The sequence below is a fragment of the Pezoporus occidentalis genome, unplaced genomic scaffold (genome assembly GCF_034315485.1).
Source record: "Pezoporus occidentalis ecotype Australia unplaced genomic scaffold, CSIRO_AGI_Poc_V1 ctg162, whole genome shotgun sequence".
NCBI lineage: Eukaryota > Metazoa > Chordata > Aves > Psittaciformes > Psittacidae > Pezoporus > Pezoporus occidentalis.
This window is the reverse complement of record NW_026913447.1, coordinates 2,168,860-2,193,689: the sequence shown is the minus strand read 5'-3', so window position 1 is coordinate 2,193,689 and position 24,830 is coordinate 2,168,860. Positions and strand designations below refer to the sequence as shown.

The 24,830-nt window shown below is 35.6% G+C and overlaps 1 protein-coding gene across 8 annotated transcripts in view; it reads right to left on the bottom strand.

The window, feature by feature from the left end:
- Nucleotides 1-24,830, bottom strand: part of NIPBL (NIPBL cohesin loading factor) — a 154,709-nt gene that overhangs the window by 63,394 nt on the left and 66,485 nt on the right. For 7 of the 8 annotated variants that reach the window (XM_062612944.1, XM_062612941.1, XM_062612943.1 and 4 more), the window contains exons 5-9: nt 22,789-22,888; nt 21,477-21,628; nt 20,323-20,483; nt 17,193-17,286; nt 7,218-7,850 (exon numbers count right to left, since the gene is read on the bottom strand). In XM_062612944.1, the coding sequence (XP_062468928.1) occupies nt 7,218-7,850; nt 17,193-17,286; nt 20,323-20,483; nt 21,477-21,628; nt 22,789-22,888 (1,140 nt within the window). The remainder of the gene's footprint in view (nt 1-7,217; nt 7,851-17,192; nt 17,287-20,322; nt 20,484-21,476; nt 21,629-22,788; nt 22,889-24,830) is intronic. The other variant, XM_062612947.1, reaches the window with a different exon arrangement.

Sequence of the window (24,830 nt, the reverse complement as noted above, 5' to 3'; positions counted from 1 at the left end):
CTAATCCTTCATGACAACTGAACATTACTGACCATGAGAGTTTGCTCTCACATGACCTCCCTGCAAAGCCATATACCAACGAGGAACTGAAGAACCAATGAGAACTCTTCACATCAGCAGAAGAGACTCCTAGAGTACACCCTGCTCCCCTTGAAGGAGAGACTCAGCAAATACACGTCAAAAATCTTATTCTCACTGGCTGCTCCCATACAGAAGAAACCAAGAATGTGAAGGTGTGAATCTAGTATAGGAAGCTTTATAGACAGAACATAATTCCAAAGTCTCTGAAGAAGAGACAGTAGCTTCCAGCTTCTTCAGTTCAGAGGAAGGATTTCTGAGAATGTGAACACAAAGAGCTGCTGATTTTACCAATCTGTTCAAAAGACCTTATCAAATTTCTGTACACTGCAAAAAGGAAAGCCCACCAGGAGGAATGTCCAAAACCAGTCAGGACAAAATGGAAAAAGACTACAGAAGTCCCTGACATGCCTTAGAGTGTAGCAGACTTCAGAATCTTCATTCTGGTAAAGTTCTGCTTGTTTTCTTAAATATAACAATCATGTAATCAGCATAACTGGAGAATGAAATAAGATGTTACAATTTTTTCTACTTAAGGATGCCTAGTAATACATTTCCTGTTAACTATACTATTACAAAAGATATTTAAAAGGAAATAACAAGAATTGAATTGAAGACATGTATAACCAAGTATCTACACTTGTTTAGAGACAGGAAACTGTACCTTAACCTTCTTGAACTTAATACTGCTTTTATAAATAATAGGATTTTAATTTATTTATGAGATAAATTTTTCTGACACAAATGGTTTTATCCATGTGGCTGCTTTGTGAAGAATTATAGTTTTGTAAACTCAATTGTTAAAATATCTTAGCAAAACCTGAAGCGCAATTACTTTGAAATACCTAATGCAGCATCTAATTTCACAAGAAAAAAGGAACACACTAACAGCAAACTTAATGAAAAATACCTATTTTATATATCACAAATTAACATATCCAATTAGTTTTTAATTCATTTGTATAGATAGCAAACTTCAGAAATTAGCAATGACTTTGAAATGTTTTTTCCAGGTGTGGATTTTACTCCGACATCATACTCTGCACTCAAAAATATCTTCAATTAACTAGATCCAGTAACATTTATACTGCATGAAATAAAAAAAAGTCTACATCTTCTTAGGTTGATGTTAGAGTGAACTTGATGCCTATATAGAAATGCTGGTCCTAAACTCTTGATAAGGTTTATTAATTATACATGCCATTTCTATTACCAAGATTTAAATCCATTATAGAGAAGTGACTGTCCCAGAACAAAATTCATTACTGGGTAACAGAAATACTCCCATCTATCTAACAAGTACAAATGAAGGCATATGCTACAGGGAAGTTATATCAAATTTTCTAATCTTAGATTACACTAAGATTAAAAAAACAGACTTCTTACCAAAATGCTAACATTTAGTTATTTTTTACACCTGCTTACAAGAACAGGTTTCTGCACTACCCTATGTAAATCCCAACCTGAGATAAATGAGGGAATTTGCATGTTACACAAGAGCACTAAACTGAAGTAAATGCCATTAAAAAAAACATATAACTGTACTTTTGTTTTTTAAATGTGCTTTTCACTCAATTAGTATTTCATTCTTTATAAAAAATAAAAGAATGTAATTTTTCCTAGATAGATGGAAACACTGCAATACTGCATTGCAATTTCTCTAGAGGAATTTCTTCCCCTTACTTTTCTTGAAACATGTCTGAACACATACACACTAATCTCTCATATACAGGGACTGGCAGTTGCAAAACTGCTTTTTCTTGGGAAAGCTATATGAGGTGTCAGCTTCACCCATCATGTCACACTACAAAATGCAGACCTAATGAAATACACAAAATATATGAAACCTAATTCTCACACTGCCCTACAACAGTCACACAATCATTTGTATTTTACACTGTCTCATTTCATCTTCTGGTATTAGTCATCTTAATCTTCTGCAAGATTACTATACAAATGACAACACTTATAGCTCTATTTTTAAGGAAATAAAACCCCTATAAACTATTTTTGGAAATGAATGCTAATACACTGGTTATAATTAAACATTCTGTCATTTCATTAATTGGCTTCATAAAATAATATGTAAACAAACTGTTCACTCTTAATAGTGTTCTATTAGTTTCCTCTTTGGGAAACTTTCGGGGGTGATGGGTAATGGGAAGAAAGGGGCTGGATAAGAACTTAAAATGTAAGAGAAAAAGGTTACTTACCTATAACTGTAGTTTTGAAAGTTTTTCTCCGGCAGATTCACACTCTTGGGTTGTGTGTCTCTGCTGCTATGGGCTTGGAACGAACTAAAAATGAAGGGCCCACAGCAGGCATCCAAATGCCCCCTAACTGATCCAATTATTGGAAATAAAGTTATTACATATCCACTTCTTCTTAATTCAAAGAATCCACAGTAAGATTCCAAAGAAATGGGTAAAATGGATGCTTAGAGGTAAAATATATAGGGAAAATAACACAGATACGAGTAGGTCTGTCTCATTACAAATGCTTCTAATGCTTTTAAGTTAAAAAAAAATATTTTAGCCTCCCAATGAAACTGGTAGTGAACAATGATTTCATTACTTTTCTCACAAACTTCAGAGAATTGTGCCTTTTACAAGTAAAAGTAAAACTCCATAATCTGTTAAGACAGCTGCATTATATAAAAGTGTTTTTGAAGTAGCCTTAATCTAACGGTGAACACACAGTGCTATGTATGGAAGAGTTCAAATTAAAATTTAGCAAATCTGAATAAAATAAAATGCTACAGAAATTTAAAAAAGAGTCTTTGAAAAAAGATGGGTTTCTGTTTTTTGGTTTTGGGTTTTTTTTTTAAGGTTACCTTCCTGTTTCCCTTCCTCAGAGTTCACTTTAATACCTGCAATATTTTTGATTCACAGTATTTGGAGTTTTTAGTAAAGCATGAAAGGTCTTGAGGTACAGAACCTGAAACTTAGTTCAGTAGCAGTTCTAAATTTTGAAGAAAAAGAACTTGATGTAATTTTCTAGGAAAGGTTTATACCCAAAGTGACTGATTAGCTTTAAACTACTTGGCTATAGACAGAAATAACCCACTGGGGTTATTCGAACAGTGAACAGTGGAAAAGCACAAGTTAATGAGAAAAAATGAGGTTACTCATAAAATTTCTCACTCGATATCCTACCCAAACCCAGCCAAGAAAAAGACGATTTCCGAGAACAGAAATTCCTACGACATGATTTTCTAAAACACAACAGGATTTCCTAAACTTCCTTGGAGTAGTCAACTTCAGAATGCGAACAGAGCACAGCTCCAGCCAAGTGAACAAACCAGGTTCAGAATACGGACCTCCACTTTTTTCAAAAGTATTCAACAGCACCAAGTAGTACAGGAAATAGGACTACTGATGATGATTAGAAGAGAAGAAAGTATGTAAGAAACTTCACTGCGTTTCTAAAGATATGACATCAGAAAAGCATCACAATGCACCTGAGCCAAGGATGGTTCATTTGTTGTGATTGTTGTGGAAAAAGCTAATCCCTTTCTGTATCAGCCCTTCCAAATCACGTTTTTTTCCAACTAAAATAATCTGAGTCTTGATCTGAGCTGGATCTATTTGTAATTATACACATCCTTTCCAAAGAGAAGATATCTAGTATTGATTAACAACTTGTATCAGATGAGGATATAAATGCCACTGTGAGGGGAGCAATGGGAACTGAAGACCTGAGTATGTCATCTTCCATGGATTTATTTACTTGTTCTGCGGGTATTAGACAGATGCATTAGAATGTAACTTCTGGTGCCAAGTGCCTTAATCTTCATAATTTCCAACTATTCCTTTCATTAACAAATACAGACAAATTACTTGCAAAGTTAATCAATACAGAGAGACTTCCTTAATGGAAAAAGTAGGAAGAACAGATGGACTCTTATCCTTTCACACAGAGCACAAGGGTGAAACTAACTTTTTTGAACTTTGCACGTCTCTATCATGATGAAAAGACCATGTAATCCGCTTAATCCAAGACCCAAATGGATCAAAACGATAGAATTATAAAAACAGAGCTCTGAAAAGTACTCAGATACTAGACAAAAGTCTGTATTATAAAATCACTCCTTATGCATATCTGATACACATTAGATCAAATCTGCCAGATTTTGCATTAGTGATTTTTGCACTAAGAATCCCTCTTTCAAAAAGCAAAAGCATGATGATCAGGTTCCAGAAAGAGATGCTGCTTTTCAAAGAAGAAGGCACTTGTGAAAAACTTTGTTTTAGTTCCGCCTCTAAACAGAGACTGCTTCCCACTTTGAGAGACTTTGTTTGGTGGAATCGAAATATTTTAATAGCTTTGTTAGAATTAATGACTTATTACAGAAAGTACTTTAATTACCAAAGGGCTCCAATCTCCACTTCCCACGTGTACCAAACATTGTAAAAGGACCTCAGCATTAATAAAAAAGACCTTGGCACTGCCTTAGGCAAGTGTACCTCCCCCAAGAAATCTCTGCCTCTCCCCTGGAAGAAACAGTTCCACCACACTACAGGTTCCAAGCCTCTGAAAGAACATGGAATATTCAACCAAAGCCTTACAGTTAGAAAGAAGGTAGCTGAAAACCTCTGAGGAAGCATAGCACTACAAATATTTCATGTGTAAAAAAAAAAATAAAAATGACAGAAGAGACCAGTAACCTATCAAAACTTGTGAGTACAATTCTACTCAAAATAAGTTATGCAAGACAAAAAAGTGTGCTTACACAGAAAGTGTAGTGTTACTGTAATATGCATTCCCATGCCTAGACTACAAAAGCAGCAAATAATTCTTTCATGCAGATTTCAGCATGCGCTAGAGTAAGTTCTCTAGAGGGAAGCTGACTATTGTAAAACATCAGCTAGCATTATACATTCCTGTTCTAATTAGACTGAGTACTTGATACAGTCACACTATTTTCTTCACATAATGTGACCTGAAGTTAGAGTGTATGTACTAAAATGCACAAATGCCAGGCTTTTGCATAAACACCATAAGCAGCTTCACAAAAATGAATGACACATTTAGGAGTTATTAGATAGATTTCTAACAGACATATTCCCACAGGAACAATAGAGGAAGCTTCCTCCTGCAGTCACACTGAACTGAACAACTATAACTAGAACAACCCCAGCGTGTGTCAACTTGTAAACATAGTACAAACTTACAAACAACGCAAAAGCATTATTAAAAAATAAACCCCCTATTTTTCCAAGGTAACAGCTTTTCAGGAAATCTGTCACAAGACTGCTAAAAACAATTCTACTCAACACTATTTATTCATGGCTGAAATCTCAGCAGCCAAAGTGAAAGGAGCTGCTGTCTAGCAACCTACCACCAGTGAATAAATTGTGAACACTGGTCTTAATATAAGGTAGCAAATCCTGCACCTGATCAATACCAATTGCAGGAACTCAGAAACAACAGAGACCTGCCAGAAGATGCAGTTAGAAGGGAAGCATAAGGTTGAAATCATTTTGGGAAGGTGGTTACTGAGAAGTGGTGACAGGGAGAGATCACTTTCTATAAAAATCAATCCTTTCCCCCAAAGAAACAAATCAGAGTCAGCCCATGGCTACGTAATTATGGTAAACAAACTTTACAACTAATGCTCAGCATTTCCTGAAAGCCAGAACAAAAGAGAAAGTGTGTTTTAGTCTTGCTTTAAGTGCATTTTTCCAGATGCTTCTCAGCTAAAATGTGATGAGATTCTACCTGAAGTGTGCAGATAAAAGTAGCTTTTATAGTACAAGGAGACAAACCACAAGCTCTCGATCAATAAATCAGTAGACGAGATTTAAGCAAAGAGGCAAATTCCCCATTTCACTAAATTAAAATTAAAGGTGAACACGCTTAAGGTGAGCACACATTTTCTTCTGTATATTCACATACAATATTTCCTAAAAAGACTTAGTCACTAAACAAGAAGTATCTGAGAACTTAAACCTTTTAGTAACTGCAAAAAACACATTTTCAAACAGACACACAATTCTCTCTCTCCTCCTCTCCCACTGCCTCAGCATCTTTAAAACAGAAGAAAAAAACCAAACCCAATTGGACTAGGGAGAAAATTTGTGCGCTCTGTGCCAGTTATACAAGCTGTATCTAAATTCAGTTGCATCCACACAGGAATGTCCAAAATTGATGATTTTCACCTTACAAAACTTACAAAATCAGAATTTGCATCACTTTCCACTCTGCAAGATTTTTCTTGGGAGTGTCTAATAAATTAGAATTTTACTATACAAGATTTTTTTCTCAGAAGTTAAACACAGTGCAGAGGAAGTTTGTGAAAAAGACGTTAACCTATTACTATGTAATTAAAAAAATACATGTTGTCTTTAAGATTTTCATGTGGACTTCGCATCTGATTTTGGGATTTCTGAACTCTGAGACCTTCAAACCAATTAACAACAGAGAAAACAAAACAAAACAATCCAAAGAGGATACATTCAATGAAATCAGTTAAGACAACCAGTACAGCTACTGAAGTTAAGAGAAAACATTTCAGAGGCGTATCTGGTTCTGTGCTACAGACTACATAGATACATGGTAGTTCTCTAAAGCTTGTAATGCCTACATAATAATGAATATCCAGCTGAAAAAACATTGGAGACAAGACAGTAGTGTATCTTACCAAATCATTACACTTCTTTTAAAATAATAGATGTAATTTTAATCTAATACTACCTTCACATTAGGCTCAAGTGTGTATTTTCATAAATAAGGCAACATGAGTAGTTAATTAAAAATTCAGCTACCAAAACTTACTACAAATTTTGACTTATGATACTGCTGGGATTTTATAAACTATAAACAACATCAACTGTACATCATTCAGTCTCATGATTCAAAATAAGAGTAACTTAAAAAGAAGATCTTCTTTTTTCCATACATTAAGACCCCAAATAAAAAACACTAGATATTAAAAATATGCATATATGAGAGGTTACAGATCATTGTTGGAGGGGAATGGAGATGAACGTCACAGAAGAACCTACGCTGAGTAAACAGAATTGAACTATGTGACAATGACAAGAAGTTTTTTTAAATATATATATATATATGGAGTTTATATGCATATATATATATTTATATAATATATAGTGTATACACACATACAATCCTTTTACCTTTATCTTGCACTTCTTTTGAAAATCGCTCCCTTTCAATAGCTGATTCGCGTTCTATCCGCTCAATTTCAGCCAATGCATCCAACTCTACTTCATCATATGACGTTATAGTTCCTTGTTGCGAAACCTGTTGATGTGTCTGTACCACAGGTGTTTGAGGTTGTTTTGCAGCAACTGAAGTGTTCTGTTGTAAAACAGGCACTTGTTGTGCCTGTAGGAAAGCTGTCTGTTCATGCTGCGGCAAACACTGAGCAGCGTTTAGTGGGCGGTTAACATCCTGTGGAGTAACGGGTGTTTTAGAAGTCTGTCCTGGGTACTGCACATTAAAAGGAATATCACCCTCTGACACACTGCTGTTTTCCAAACCAGAAAGCATATCATCCTGCTGGTCCATATCCGAAGATCTTATACGAGAGAGTCTTAATGTAAGCTTAGTGGAGTCCTTGGAAGGAGAACTAATGATATCATACATTGCAGCTTTTTCAGTCTGGTCTTTTTCATCCTTGCCTAACTTCATTTTCTTTTGTTTCTTTTGCTTTCTTTCTGGAGAATCTAACAATATGTCTGGGGGAACATCTCTAGGTGATGAATAAGGTGGAGGCTGAGACTGTTGGATTAAAGGTTGTCTTGATCCTAGAATAATAATTCAGAAAAACTGAACAGTTATGTTGTTTCATGTTTATATAAAAACACACTAAATATAACCTACATAATTTTAATGTGTATTTCTACATATATCTGTGTTCACAAAGGTCTAAATAAGATTGGTAGGAAGCACATCATTCCTTGATCAAGACGTAACCTAGATAGTTGCAGTGTATTTCCTAGGAACTTTAGCAGTCCACTGCAGGTAGGCAAGGGATCATTTCAGAGAAGATGGAATGAAAACACCCACCACCAAAAAAGAACAAATAAAAATAGTACCTGCAGGTTCAGAATATTAACTATTAGAAAATGGTCAATGAAAGCAAGTTGACTACAGAAAAAGGAAAGATCAAAAAGATTCATAATAAGGTCCAGTGATGAAGACTTAATGATCAGTGCATAGGCATTAGCTATTTCAGCCACACATTTTCATTCTTTTTTTTCAAGAAAAACAAAACAAAACAAAAACAAACCAAAACATACACAACCTCCTTAACTTTGATTCTGACAGTTCATTTTCAACTTTTTAATTTTTATTTTATTTTAGGTAAAGTCATTCCAACCTCCCCCCCTTGTAACTATCTAGATAACACTAATTGTCTTAAGGTATTTTCTCTGCCTTATCTCTCCTCCCCACTCTTTTCTTTTAATGTATGAAGTTTTCCTTCTACATGCACTTATTCCAGACTTTAAGTGTATCTAGAGAAGTTTTTAAGGACATTTTTAATTAAAAGCATTGTCCAATTAATCATATGTAAATATCTTGTTCCTCAAATTAAACTAGCTCCACATAAGTGTTAGCCCAGAAAAAAACTCTGAAAAACAGAGCAGCTTTTCAACCTGTCCTAATCATAATTTTTACCTGTAATTTTTGGCTTAAAAAGGAATACTGAATGGAGGGGAAGCCTTTTGGCTGGACCAATAGGGCCAGCCTCCTCTTGTTAAAGCAAACATTTATCAGATTTATTAATCCACTGGGAATGCTGGTCTTCAGAAAGCAGTGACTGAGATTATTATTAATCATTCAGTATTATACAAATCATTATAGGTCAGTATTTCTAACAATAATAAAAAACTAACTGTAATACAGGTCACCATTTGCTTCATTCAAGAAACACTACTAAACCAGAAAGCAGCTTTATTCTGCAGCTTAGATTTCTACTAGATATTTTAAGAAATATCAGGAATCATTAAGTAATGTACTGACCTGTACAAGAAAATAAGATGGATACCTCTAGCAAAATTTAAATTCAAATGAAAGGTGTGCCTTTACTGATGACTTCTTTGCACACACTGCTACACTTATTTCCTCTCCCTAGTACATCCTGTGAGAATACTTCTGTATATAGAGAACAGGTTATGAAATGGGTTTATCTTACCCCTTCTTGACCATTGGCAACACCTTTATATTCTGGCAATAACATGCACAATGTTGGGAAGTCCTATTTTGACTAATCCCAATTCTCAAGACCTTTCCACTATTCTGCTTCCCCTCCTCAAATTAGATACGACACTCAACCACCAGTACTGAATTCCCAACTACACCCTGAAAATCTCTCACTTGTTTTTCATGAAAAATTTCTATTTTTTTGATGCTCCCCCTAGTACTGTCTTTTTTGGTAATTTAAAAGATTGTCTTAGCGTAATGTGTAGCAGAAATCATTACCTACTGATTTATTTATTTTATGGTAATGACTACCATTCAGGACAAGCTGCATTTTCACTTCTACAAATACTACAGGCAGCTCAAAACTTTTCAAAGAGATCTTACTGACATCTTACTCTTGAATTATCTCTTACATGAATATTTCTGAAGTTGCAACAATTGAACATTTACTGGTTTTCACAGTAACACTTCAAATAGAGGACAGAGATTTGATTCTCCCTTGTTCAAAATTTTTAAGTAAACACGACAAGATTGTTCTGATTTGGCTTTAATTTGGCATTTGACATGCTGAAAAACAATACTTGCAGACACAGTATTATCTTTGGGTAGACTTGAGGAGGTCAGAAGGATTTCAGTGCATTCCATTGAACAGACATAGAATCCAGTAAATGAAGAAACAAAAGCAAAAAGTTTTCCCTCTCTAAGGCAGCACTACGAATAGACATCTGAAAGTAATCTTTCTCCTGAAGGAAATTCCTGAAAAGTTGACAGTAAGTCCTGTAAGCTGCACTGTAAGTGCACATGTTCTGGTAGTAACTTCACATATTTATGAGATGTCTAATGATGGTTAAGCCTCTGGCAACTAGGAGCAACTTAGAAGCTACAATACTTATATACTGAAGTGAAAAGGAATTGAAAAAGATGAAGTGCTCCGGAACAGTTTCACTCCACTTCAGATATTAGCAGTTTTGAACAGGTATCACACATTGAATATCTACCACATTCTGTTAGATGCTTAGACATCACACAAAACATCACCCATTCTACAGACAGAATTTTGTCTATTACTGTTGAAGTCAGTCTGCAATATGGGAGTCAGTCTTCCTATGGGAGGAGGCTTGTGCCATTGATGTCTGAAAACAAAGCTCTTACAAGACTTCTTAATAACACAAGAAATGTTTGTGTAGAAAGAATACACAGACACACAGTTATGATCTGTTTGCTGAACCAGTTGAGATTCCAAGGTTGGTAAGTTTTGTTCTATCACATGCTGTCAGTGTAGAAGTTAATATGATGATCTTCAGAAACGATCTTTGGGAATGAATGGAATTTCAGCAGCTTTTAAGTCTAAATCTAGGGCTGTCCGGTAATTCAGGAGGGAAAAATCTGACCTTCTGTAGTTCATCTTCCATAGCATCAGTAAAGAACTTCATGCAATCACTCTTTATATGGCAGGAATACGTAAAACATGTGAGATAAAAAAAATTCTCCGCTGATTTGGGAAAGTCAGTGTATTATTAGCAAATAGCAAATATTGACGGTCAACCAGATAATACCAAATGTAGCTGAGAAGCAGGTAAGATCAGTAGCAACTTAGACCTCTACAGAGAACAAATACACCCATCAACAGTACCTCCACAGTCTTTCAGTCATCCTGACCACCCATAATAATCCTGGAACTGGATCAATGTATTGATTAGTTTTCCTACTGATTTCTAGTGGTAGATGGTACTAAGTATAGAAGTAGTTTTATCAACTGTAGCAACTTTTAAAACAATTTTTTTCTGTGTCTCTGATTTCTTATCAAATCCTTTATAATGCAAGCAACTACGAAACGCATTGCGTTGGCAGTGACTTAGCCTTCTTAAAAACATAAAAGTTTCAAAACCAGTTTCTGTTTGTTTACAGAGCTTCACTCACTCATTGCACATCAGTAACTTCAGTAGCAAACAAATAAGCTGCTTTGCAGAAGACTGAAGACATCACTGACATCTCCATCTTACGTTTTCTGTCTACACACTTCCAAATCACACCACAGTAGTTGCATCTCACTTAAGCATTCATGATACTTTCTCTGACGATCTATAAGCCTGTTCAGAGTAAAGGCTGCTTGCTTTTCAAAGCATCAAAGTCACACCACTGACCACTTTCTTTGTTGTGATCCACATGGTTAAAAACCAACTATTAAGGTTACCAAGAACTTAGGATTCACATATTTTACAGAATTTTAATGAATTACTAGATTTCCACTTGCATAATAACTTCCAAAATTACTCAAACTTCCAAAGGGTTGCTCAAAACCATATCTTCATATTTCTTTGATTCCCCTGCAGATAAAGGTTTCCAGATGTTGACAGAAAGTCTTTCACCCATCCTACATCCTCTTTATCCGGAAGCATCATTATCTATGCATGAAAGCTGGCAAAAACCTGCTAGTGAACAAATGAAGACTAATGTCTAATACTTAGTTCACAGCACACTGGAGAGAAACTTCAGGAACATTCAAGTGCTACACCTTTTTAAATCCATAGCAAAGTGATCCTCAAGACTCTAGGAGCATTGTTTAAGTGGGTACCAAATTGTTGTACAAACCTGGACACAGCATTCCAGATTTTTTACTGGAAAAGTCTCCGGAAAGAGAGGCTTTAAGAATTCGTATGTGCTACTTGTGGATTATTAGACTTCACATCTGAGTAATTACATTGTAAATAAGCTCCTGAAGGCAGAAGCTGGAGAAAGAAAAGAATCAGAGCATCCATTCTGCATTCATACTGATGTTTATCTGTCAGAAAGCTAAGAACCTGATGATGACAACAGAATCTGAGGAACACACTACTGCCAAAAGATTTTAAGAGAATGGAGTTACAATGTGTAAATGGAAGTGTCTCAGATTTTTTTTTTTTTTTTAATTTAATGTGATCCTATTTACCACTTTCACATAAATAAAATGCTTTCATAAAAATGGGATCAGACAAATTCATCCTGGAACTCTGGCTAAACCAATCTCAGAATTGGTAATAACCACCTGGAGAATATGTGTCTTCAGCAGACTGAAGAAGAGAAAAACTATCCCTTCAAAAGGATGTTTAACAACTGCCCAGTGTTCTACATAGTCTGTATGATTTATGTACAAACTGGAGGAATAAATTCTAGGACTAGGTACTAGGATTGAGGTAATAATAAAGAGGTAGTATTCCAACGTGAATTTGTTAAGAGTAAGTATCATCAAGTCAAAATAATATTATTCCATAAAACAATCCTGTGGATTAAAGAGAACTGAGTGCCGTATTTAGCCTTTAGCATGTCTTTCTATGTAGTTTCTCGTAACAATTTCAGTAACAGCTGAGGAAGTATATCTAGACATAAATACGGTAAGATTGCAGTATACCCAATAGAAAACGTGTTCATCAACTATCAGTTGTTCTTGGTAAAAATGGATGGAATGTAAGTGAACAAATGCAGATTTCCAGAGTACTATCTTAAGAACTGCAGTTTAAATTATTTGTTATTTATAACTTATCATGTAACAGACTTTTTTATTAATCTAAAGATCATAACAGCTTTTGGTGTTGAGTCTACCAGGGCTTTCAAAAACAGAATCAAAAATTACAATTTTCTTGACTAATTAGAATAACTTTTTGAAACAAAAGACATTCAGTGAGAAGCACAGAAAAATTTTTATTCACCTGAAAAAGAACAATTGTAACATCGTGAGAGGAAGATAGATAAGCTCTACAGAAAGATACCAATATGTTTAAAACAACCTGCAATATGAATATGAAGTCCTCGTATACAACGGAAGTATCATACAAACTTGTCTACAGTAGTTTCCTGACTACTCATCCTTCTAAGTCTTCAAATAGTTATAGTTACAACTTACGACAGTACAACTCAAGATAAACGCACACCACTTAAAATTCAGGAAAAAAAATCAAAAGACAAGTAGAAGCTCAGAAATGGTGGCTTATGTAAAGATGATAGAAAGAGACCATGCTGCTCTGCCTGGAGAAGATTAGATTAGTGCAAGATATGATAATGTTCTTTGATATGTAAATAACTGCTACAAAAGAAAAAAAAAAAAGGACATGAATGGTTCTTCCTTGCCCACTGCAAAGAAGTCAAGAAGTGTCACAGCTAACTGCAACAAAAATTATTCAGGCTAAGCATTAGGAGAAAAGCTTTCTAGCAGTAAGAATTCAAATGGGTTGCATGGCAAGAATAAGGAAATTCCATTGTAACAACTGACATTTTAACAACAACATTTTTGTAACTGACATTTTAATAACAACAAAAAAAAAGATGGAGGTTATTGGGAGTGATACTGGTACAGCTCATCCAACATCAGACAGGGTAAGATGATGGGAAGCACCCCAGTCCTTTCCTGTTCTATTTTCTAAAATCACTGAATCTTCCTCTAGAAATCTTACCCAAGTTTTGTACCAGATATAAAGAAATCATTGCTTATTTTGATAAATAATGCTGACATCCATTTTCAGAGAGGATAGCTTAATTTAAAATTCAAACTTAAAGGGACAGCATATGAGATAAAGAAAGAACATATACTGGAAGGTTTTTAGGCACAGACTGCATTCATTTTCCACTTACTCTGTCAACAGTTTTCAGGAAGGAGTCCCACCACTTTCTCCAGAGCTTCAAACGCCTCATGAAAAAACTCAGCTTTGGCTGTTCTAGCTTAGGACTGATGTATTCAGAAGGATGCTAGCATAAGAAAATTAAGACTTGAAAAAAGAAACAAGAATGAATGTTTATTCTCGCCCTGTCAGAAAGAATCTTTTGAGTAAATTTCTTCCACCTTTCTTTTGAAGGAGAGAGGATGAGATGACACTTTTGCGTAACAAGTACTTTTGAGAGCACTGAAGTCTGTACACTGATCTGAGAAGATTCCTAATTCTTCTTGCCACCCACAATGCACTGAGATGCAAAGTGTGAAGAAAACTCTCTGAAGAAGTCCTATAAATCCCTATGAAAATAAAAGCAATCATTCCAAAATTTTCAGAAAATAATCAAATACACATTAAGAATTTCTGGAGGGAGTACAACTTATTTCTAGAGAAGACTGCAAAACCATATACTTTCGGAAGGGTTATTGCCAGTCCTAACTTAAGATGTTTTCTGAGTAGTTTAGGAAACTGTATGGAAACCGGACTGTAAATTATATGAACACTTCTCTTTGGAATGCGATGGACTAAAATCATTGTGGAAAGCTTTCCTTTATACAGATCTTTAGATGCTGTCTTAAACAAATCTTTTCTGAGGTACCAGAGCTGCAGGAAACTAGAAAAAATGGCTAAAGGATTTTGATGTGTGACTGATCTTGGGTAACAGAATCCACAGAACATTTCATGAGATCAACAAAAGGAAAACAGTCCATGTTAATTCTTCATAGGTGAATAAAAATGATTTTTTTAAGAAGGTAGATGTGGTAACATACGATAGTATGAAAGCAGAGCCAAAGGACAAACATTAGCCTAGAACTTCAAGATAAAAGTTCAGCTGCTCTGGTACCTTTACTAAAATAGAAGTATAGCAAAGATTCCTGTAACAGAGAAATTTTATTCCACTCAGTAAGTGAATAAACAAAATCATACAACTTCTTCCATCTCTCAAGTATCTGCCTGAGTTGCAAACTTCTTCCTTGTTCAGATTCTGCCAAACAGCCAGCCACGGTCAGTCTTAAAGTAATTCAAGACTGCAATCACATTCTCCAAGTCTCAAGAAGTCCTTGCTACTTTCCCATCAAAAGTGCAGTCTGTACCTATACCTTTGGCAATCACCTCAAGTTTCTACGTTATATAAGGAAGCTTAGATGTAACATCCTCCCTGAGATCTCTCTTTGTACTGATGATGTTTAGTGCCATTCTTTTTGTCCTCCCAAACAAATAATGAATTATTTTGCTAATTTTCTTTATCAAAGTGTGCAACCTTTCAACCAAACTTCCAAGGCTAATGAAAATACCAATAAAAAAAAAAAAACAAACCACCAAACACAACTTTTTTACATCACTGGAAAATGTATCAGCACAACTTTCACTCCAAATAATAGGCCAAAAACTGCCGGGATCCCACATTTCAAATATTACTTTCATTATCTACACCTCTCCCATACATTTCTAGAATGCAAGATTAGAGAAAGTAAATGTCTGGCAAGATCCTTGCAGCATCAAGTTCTCTCAATCAAGGTTCATTAATCTCCTTAAGAAGGCAAAATGTGTGCTTTATTAATAGGAAAACTAAAGCTAACACACAGGTCAATAAATCAAAAAGCTCCTCTTGTACTTTTTTCAGCCCCACTAATGCTGAAACATTATAATCTAGACTGTAAAATCAGATAGTTTTCAGAAATAATCTGAAAAGTTACCCCTTCAAAACTGGGTTCTGACACAGCCAAATGAAACAGCAGCAACTTTAACCAAAAAATAACTCAAATATTCTTCTGTCTGAGCGGTAATCACGTATCTGAGTGTAAGTAGCTTAGATTCACAACACTGTTGAACTGATCAGCGTGACAAAGACAGAAAAACAACCAGATTTAGTCTTCACCATTTACACAAGTCTTGCAAGTCCTTTAGCATACAACTACATGAAATACTGATGATTCTGGCATGCTTATACAAGTACTTCCACTTGCCACTTGAGCCACATTTCTTCTATCACTGTTTAACACAGTATACGCCTACAGAAGATGAACTACAGAGATCACTCAGCAGTCATAGGATCATAGGATAATTCAGTTAAGAAGGAATCTCAGGAGGTCTTTATTCCATCCTCATGCTCAAAGCAGGGTGAGCAAGGCCACATTATGCAGAGCTTTACTCAGCCTGAACTTGAAAACCTCTAAGGATAGGAAATGCAGATTCTCTGGACAACGTCTTCCAACACTTGACTGTCCTCATAGTGAAAAGGCTTTTCCTTAGACCTAGTTAGAACCTCCCTTTTCAATTTCAGTCCGCAGTATTTTATCCTTCCTTTACAACACTGAAAAGCCTGACCCACGTCTTCCTGATAATCTCATCATAACCGCAGAAAGGCTGCTCTAAGGTCCACCCTTGCCAATGGCATCTCTTACCCAGGCTGCACAAGGCCAGTAACTTCACCTCCTCTGGAATCTCCCGTCTCCTGTTCTTATCCCCACCCAACCTGACCATCTGGAAAGACTTAATTTTGTTTACGGCTAAAGAGGAAGAAAGCACTGTTGCATCTTTGTTATATAAATATATACATAACAATTTATATTTTATAATATATACATCTTTATTATACATAAACACTGAAAAGGAAAATTAGAAAGAATACGCCCAAATCCCTACCTTACCAAGTCTCATGTACCTCAGTCATTGCTTCCTATGGATAATACTAAAAACTGCAGTATGCATTCCAGATTTTAGCATAAAGAATTATTTTGAACAGATTTTTCCTCTGTTCCCTCACCAGACTGACAGTTCACCCTATTCCTTCCCCACAGCTGATTTTTTCAGCCTTCATTTATGATATATGTATTGAGTTCATTGCACTACATTCAATTTCATGTCCTTAAGATTTCATGATTGCAAATAAGAGTTGCATGTTAAAACACTTTTGAGCTGGTTAAGCGTTCAATACTCGTAATGCTGCCTTTAAACCATTTCCTATGCAGAGCAACTGAAACCATTCTTCTAAAGAACTTAATCCTCATACTGGAAAGGATTTAAAATCCTTCTGTCCTCCATGAATTTGAGCTTTGATTTGAAAGATGATTAATCAATATTTTGACTTTTAGAAATTTCTTCTGGATCAGGGCTCAAAATAATTTTGTATCGAAACGTAACATACCCTCTAGTACTACCTGAATACAAAAGTCAGGATGAACAACTAAATACCTTTCTAAACATTCTGTTCTTTAAAATTGGGAAAAAATACACTGATATATATGACTGCTAGACTACCTTTAAGGGTTCCATCACTTCCAGCTGGAGAGCACACTGACTGTGGTGATCTCAAGGAAAAAGATGCAGCATTCCTTATTGAAGGATCGCCATCCTAAAGAGAAAATGATAAAAACTAACATTAGAAATATGAACACTTGGTAAGAAAAAAGACTGAAATTAGCACATACACTGATAAAACAGATTTGACTAGAAAGCATATAAGAAATATTAGAAAAATACTTACTTACATAAACATATTTGTAATTTAGACTGCTATTAGATTATATAAGCAACATTCCAAAGAACAATCAGCCCTAAGAATAATCTATAACCAGAACATGAACATAACAATAAACCTATGTACATGTCTTCTAGCTAGATAAGCACTTTTGGTACACATTAAGATTCCATTTAGAAATTTTCTGTTGCAAGCACTCATAGTGAAGAGCTGAAAAGTGGCAGATGTATGACCTCTATACAATGTCAACTGAAAGAAATTGAGCATAAAATGAAGATTATCAAAACAAACTCATAATTTTTTTTTTTCACTTAAGCTACCCTTAAAGCTTAATTTCGAATGTGATCTTTAACAATTAAGCAAATTAAGACTTTGTATCATCAGGACTGAACAGAATCTCTAGCATTCTCATTGCAGCAGCTGAGATAGTCTCATGTAAAACATAACTGGAGTGACTTTAGCTTATTATTTCCTGTCTCAACAGTTAGATACAAAAAACCTCAATGGCAGTATAAAGCACCTCCCCAACATAGCAAACAAGTTCTGCTGTCTTCTTAGTTCTACACAGAACAAACTGCTTGAAGGCAATTCATAATTTCTGACATACTTCTTTATAATATAATAGTAATGACAATGTCATGATGTCCATACTCTATCTTTAATAATATAAATATGTCCTTCTTACCCAAACATTACCTTAAAATTAAACACGAAACCCACTACTCAGACTACCACTTAATGTTCTACCTGGGGTTTTTACTGCTTTCACGGAGCCCTCTGCTGGTCAGGAATATACTTGTTCACACAATGCCTTTACTAGATTTAAAATTTCTTCAGAACAGTATTTCCCATTTTTAGCAGTTTGTTGGTTTTTTTTTTTACTACAACAGCTATAGGAATTTTTGAAGGAAATAACAAACTAACAAACATGCATCTATGAAGATACAAGTTCTATAACTGTAAATAAACTGCAAAAAGTCAGTTCTTTTAAAGAGTAAAGTCATTCTTTACTTCCATTGACAAAGGAAGTCGTCAGAGAAATTCTAAGGTTATTTAACCTTTATCTTAATTAAATTGGTTATTTCAGTAGCTAATATTCTAACATGGTTCCTGTTGAGGTAGCTCAATACATGCAGTTCTTGCATTTATTTTTTTTTCCTCCTGAATTATCTAATAAATACCTTTCATCCTTTTCACCAGTCTCAACCCAACTGATAGAATGTTAGAAGCCTCAATTGTAATTACGTTGACACATGTTTGCATGGAAAAAACTCAGCAGCCAGTAGTAAGTTAGAAAGCTAAACTGGCATTTCAGGGGGAGAGCACCCCTCACACTCCCTGTGACAAGGGCCAAACAGCCAATTTCCACACATGCACAGCTGTAGACTAGACAGTATTAACGTTACACCTTGTGAAGGTGTAGATGACACTGCTTACAGAAAAGGAAAGAGCTTGATATTCATGGACTGAAAGTGCTTACAAGTCAAAGAACACAAATCCTTAAGAAACCAGATTTCGACAGTTGCGTCATCCCCGGACACTTACAACACAATTCTATTAGACATTTTCCACTTAGTGTTTTTCGAATTAAAGCGAACAGTGAGGGTATGCTCTATGTTTTCATAGTCTGCCCATTTTGAATGAGTTACATTTGTAAGCTTTCATGAACTAGGATGTGGTTGCATTGCTTGCACCATAAAATTAATGATGAATATTTTTAAATACTCCCTCTTTAGAATTATGAAGTTATTCTGAAGTTATTCTTAATTAATATGAAATTTTTCAAAAATCCTGTCTTACCAAACCCAAGATTATCTTGATAGTTTAATACAGTTGGATGATACATGTATATTTAATGCAAAGAACAATGAAGACATATAAAAACATAAGACTGATAAGACTAGTAACTCTCTTGGAGTTCTGCTGTATTAAACCTTGCAATGGATTTGGAGAGTCTGGAGCTACTAGCACACTTGTTGAATATAACACTTTTTTGCTTCCACAAGATAGTTTAGGGAGACAACAGTCGCCCACATTTTTTTGTAAGCTCAATAAAACACAGACACAATCACACTCACCCAAAAAAAAAAAAAAAAAAGGCCTGCTTGCCACCAGGTTTTAATGAGAAAACAAAACTGAAGCTCAAGTACCATTAACAAGATTTTGCGTCAAACTTGAAGAATCCCAACAAGCTTCACCCACATGGTGAGATGCTCATTAGGGAGAAAATTAATCAGTAGTTCGAAAAAATGTGGGAGAAAGTTGTGGGATTTTTCCCATCAGATTCAAGACTTCAAGAAAGAATTTTTCCCTTGTGAAATAGAAGTCACTAAAGGAACACATCTTACAAAGAAACCAGGCCATAAAAGCATGTAAAAGGTCAGTAAGAAGAGATGTCCATAGAATTCTTGCCTCAGACAACACTACTCTGTTACCCAATAGGTTATTCAAATACATCAAGTCTAATGGACAGTTGCAGGGATCTTCGGAGAGACAAGTTAACTATGCAACTATTTACAATCTAGTATTGTTTTCACCAACACATTGCTACAGTAACTGTAGAGACACTCTACCATTTCTTTAAAATAAGCTCACATATGAGTTTATGTGAAGATTTCTTACTTTTCTTTATTTCTTCAGAATGAAGGCTACAAACAGTTCCAAAGGAAAGAGAGATCTAGCAAAAATTAAATCTCACACAGTCAAGTCACACTCAATATATGAAAGTCACATTCAATATATGAAAATATATTTTCAGTGGCTTTACTTTGTGTGATTTTACTTTGTGTGATTTTTTTACTTTACTGTGATTAACAACACAATAAAGGATCTGACTTCTGAGGCAGCTAAACACATACTTCCTTTATCATAATAAATATTTATCATAATAAACTGATTTAGTTAACATACATCACTACTTAATCTGTGCACCATCTGTAGGTAGTCTTCATTTGAGCCATGTCTAGAATTATCAGCATGATGATTAGCTGAATTTCCAGACAACTGACTTGAAACTTTATTTTCATGGAGATTCCTCATCCCAGCTGTCACAATGGGACTGGATACTGAAGCTGAAATACAGAAAGTATAAGTAACTATATTAATATATTCACACACTCATCAACTCTTAAAAAGTTTCTGAGAAAACACCATAATAGTGGATATTTATGTGTTGTACATGTAAGCTCTTGAATCTGAACAAGAATCTTTTGCCACAAAAAACTTAAATAAAATTCGGTATCTAAGATTTTAATTTTCAAGAGAATTTAAAACCTAAATTCCATGTACAGATTATCCATGTTACTATCCACATTTTTTTTAATTACAGTCAGTATCATAGTCTTAATGGTTATAGAAAACTTTGCTTTCCTCCATATAATTGATTTTCACTGCCTTTAGTCATTATCAAGGTATTCATGAGGCATACAACATTATACAAAGAACCATCTGTATCTATCCTAAGCACAATGCTACACTTCAAGAACAAATTATTTAAAAGAATCCAGTGAGAATTCTACTTACCAACAGAAAAATGCCCTAGATACTTTAAGTGTTTGTGTTTTGCAAGATTGTTTTAGAAAAGGGAAGTACAAAGACATCCATTCATCCCGAAGGTTATCTTTACCAGTTACTGCATACTTTGAGCATATTTCTAGCCAACTTAATTTGGTCAACACTACAAAGATTTGGTAAGGCTAAATAAGCTGGCAGCAAAACTTACGATATCTTGGCAAATCCAAGGTTTTAGCTAGTACAGAAAAATGGCCATAGCTAACAAGTAGAAGTTTTTGGTTTGTTTTGATTTGTTGATTGCTATGTATACATGCCAACTATGCAAAATGGGCACAGTTTGCATGTGGGTATACCTACAATATACTTTTTTTTTAATAAAGTGTATACTGGCACTCTGTAGAATCAGGTAAGCAAAGCTTAAACATACCTGCCAACTCAAAGATTTCCATTAAGCATGTGCCTCTTTCAAAGGAATCAAAAAGCTGTAAAACGTGCACATGAAGGTAAAGCTGACATGAGCTAGAAGAATAAAACAAACATCACAGACTTACCTTGTTGCATCTGCGGATGTGGTGTATAACTTGGAGGGTGTGAATACGGCATGTATCCTGCAGGGCTTTGAGGAGCATATGGACTAGGCACTGGGCTGTTCTGTTGTGCCAAAAATCTGTTACCAGAGCTTGTCTGTGGTGGCACAAACCGGCTAAAAATAAAAGGAAATTTTTAGAAGTTGGAAAAGCAAATTTAGACAAAATTATTGATATAAATTTCAACATAATCAATAATCTCCCCCCAAAAGCAGTATTTAGGCTATCAATACCTTCCTAAGTACAGTTATTACTTAGGCATCACAGCTTAGGTACTACATTAATAACAGTGAAGACCAGAGCAAAAAGCATTCATAAGGCCTCCACTTAGAGAAAGGATCTGCAGTTTCCGTAAGTTGGTCCTAGAAGTTCTAATGAAAATGACAGCTAAGTTTTAATTAACCACTAGGTCAAGTAGGATTAACAAGGAGCCATCTGCTCTAAATATGATTTCTCTTGGAAGATTTCAAAGATACAGGAATGTGGCAAGCAGTTAGGTAGGACCTGACACAAAGTCCACTGAATACAATTTACTCTTTCCTTGGCTTTATCTTACACTGATCCTACAGACAGAAAGTCATAAAAATAACATAGGCTTGTGGCAATAATAAATGCACATTATAACCCAGTAACTGGGTCAAAACTACATGCAGAATTCTTTCCTCTAGTCCAGTGTACTTTATTATATGAATAAAGGCCTGGATTATAGTACATACTACTTGCAAACACTCAGAAGTTTAAAAAAAAGAACCAGAAAAGCTGACAAGGATGTTGCCGGAAGACTTGCCAATCTACTATGCCTATCCTCTTCTGAGTGGCCTTTAGTACAAGTGTTAACATGTTAACAAGTACTCCATGCTTTTACAAGCTTTCTTTTCCACCCTCCTGCCACACTGGTACTGATATACATACTGGAACGCATTAGCCTCCTCTCTATTAACCTCTTGCCACCAGCTTCAGCCTCTGCCACAGGTAAAAAAGATGGGGAGGGATGGCAGGAGATGCGAAGGGACTTGTTAAGCAGGAAAAAAAGTTTGTCAGAATTATGGAAGGGAGTGAGAGAGGAGAATCATGACTAATCCTCAGAATACAAGGATTAAATCAGCGACAAAAAGGTTTCTTTGATAGCTGAAGGAACCCACCCTGCTGTCAAATGCAAAATTTGTCTTGACACTTAGCACCTTCCACTCACATACTTGCAACAATAACTGACTTTCAGTGTAGGAAGAATTTCCAGTTGGCTGCCCTTCCCACCCCATTTAAAAGAAAGCATTACCTGGAAGGACTATGTGATATAGTGGTTTGTTGATAATTGGAAGATGCAGGACTACCACGCATGGAATTCTGAGAAATATTAAACTGTGACATCATCATCCCTATTAAAAAGAAATAGCAGCATTACTTTACACACATTTCCTTTTTAATCAACAAAATCTCTCTTCAGAAAGTATTATATACAAAGAGATTATAAACTTTATAGCCATTAACATCATCTACCCATTTCTAGTGTTAGAAAACGCTAGAAATGATCACTAGAAGTGATCAATTCTGTTTAAGATATTCATTTTACATCATGACATATAGAAGTGTTCTTAAGGCAGCGTTAATTCAGTTTTATATATTAACTGTGGTTCTTTCCTCTGTTCTTTACTGCTTCCCAAGCCAAAACCTACCAGTAAATAGAAACATTTTGTAACAGGACATATATTCCAAACCCCAGGCTGGTGCGTACAGTATTCATTGTGCCAATAAGTAAAAGATTTTGAAACTTTGCAAGTCAGAAGAACACAGAAAATTTATCTCCCATTTTTCAAGCAAGCACAGCAAACAATCATCTCGGGCTGTGCTTCAAGTCCTCACCACTACCATAATCCTTAGTGGTTCCTTCCTACCCAGGGACAAAAGCTTTCTACTCCAACTCCACTACCATTTGTAAGTAATGTTATCAAAGAAGGTGCTGAAATACTTCAGTTGCATAGCAGGACCAATATTGCAACTGTAAGCTCCCACAGCCTGTAGATTCTCACAGTCATGCTTTGGAAATTCTGGAGTTGTACTAGCTGGCAAGCCACAAGTACCAAAGTGCTTGAAACTAACTGAAGGAGCATTTAGACAAGGCCCTTAATAATTTGCTGTAACGTTTTTTTCATGCCTGAAGCAGCTGGGCAGTTGGACTAGATAATCATTGCAGGTCCCTTCCAACCAAAATAGCCCAGTCCAGTCCATTCCATTCCGTTCCGTTCTAGTCTATTCTGACTTGCCTATTAAGGAGAATTTAAAGGAATCATTTACTTTTCCTCTCTTTGATACAGGAATAAAGAACTCCCTAATAACAGCATTACACTGGAAATTGAAGTGATGCAGAAACAAAAAAAAACTTAAATTACTTTTAAGTTATTTTAATGACAGAACTTAAAAGTACAGCAGCTAAATGCAGTGTCAGAATCCATGTGCACACTGAAGTTCTGGAAGCCACAGCAAGTAGTACAAATATTTTAAAACAAAAGTTAGACAAAAGGCTGACAGGAGTCCCCAGTGCAGAGCGTTTGAGAGTTGTCAACCCTTCAATTGCTATCACAGATTTCAATTACTGCAGTATTCACATATGCAAAACTAGTTTCAGAAATCCTCTCTGAGGTCTGTCACCCTCTTTTTCCCCTCTCCTCAGCAGAGAAGAGAAGTGATAATCCTGCAGGAATGCAGCCCTTACTACCTCCAGTTAAGTGTGAAGTGCTACACTCCAAGTACATTAGCACACGAAAACTGGCCCAAGAGCAGAAGTCCCCTGCTGTGCTGAAAAATACCTGGAGACCTCCCTATGGAGGACACTTCACTGTCCCATATGGACACTGGTTGCCTCAAATAGAGGCAAGTGAGCAGGAGACTCCAGGGATGGTTTGCTGCAGCATGCCCGTTTCTCACTCACCTCTCACTGCCACTCTCAACACCAGCTAGGTAGGGTATTTTAGTCAAACTACCAACCCTTATCATTCACGTACAGGAAACTGACAGAATGTGCCTGAATGAGCACAAAATATACACAGAAAGTTTCATTTTACGTTTAAAGCAAAAAATGTGCTTTCAATATACTTTAAAAATTTTCTCTGTGTTCTCTCCTCCCTAACTTCAAGAAACACTTTAAACCACAGACGCAGTAGGCTTTGGTTTAAAAGAATCACAGGAAATATAGAAATGAATCAAATTTTAATACCATTAAAAACCCAACCAACCAACCAACCAAACCAACCAACAAAACACCTAAAAATTATTCTGTGACAGACAGCTCTCACTTCTCTCTCTCTGTTGAGGCAGGGAGTG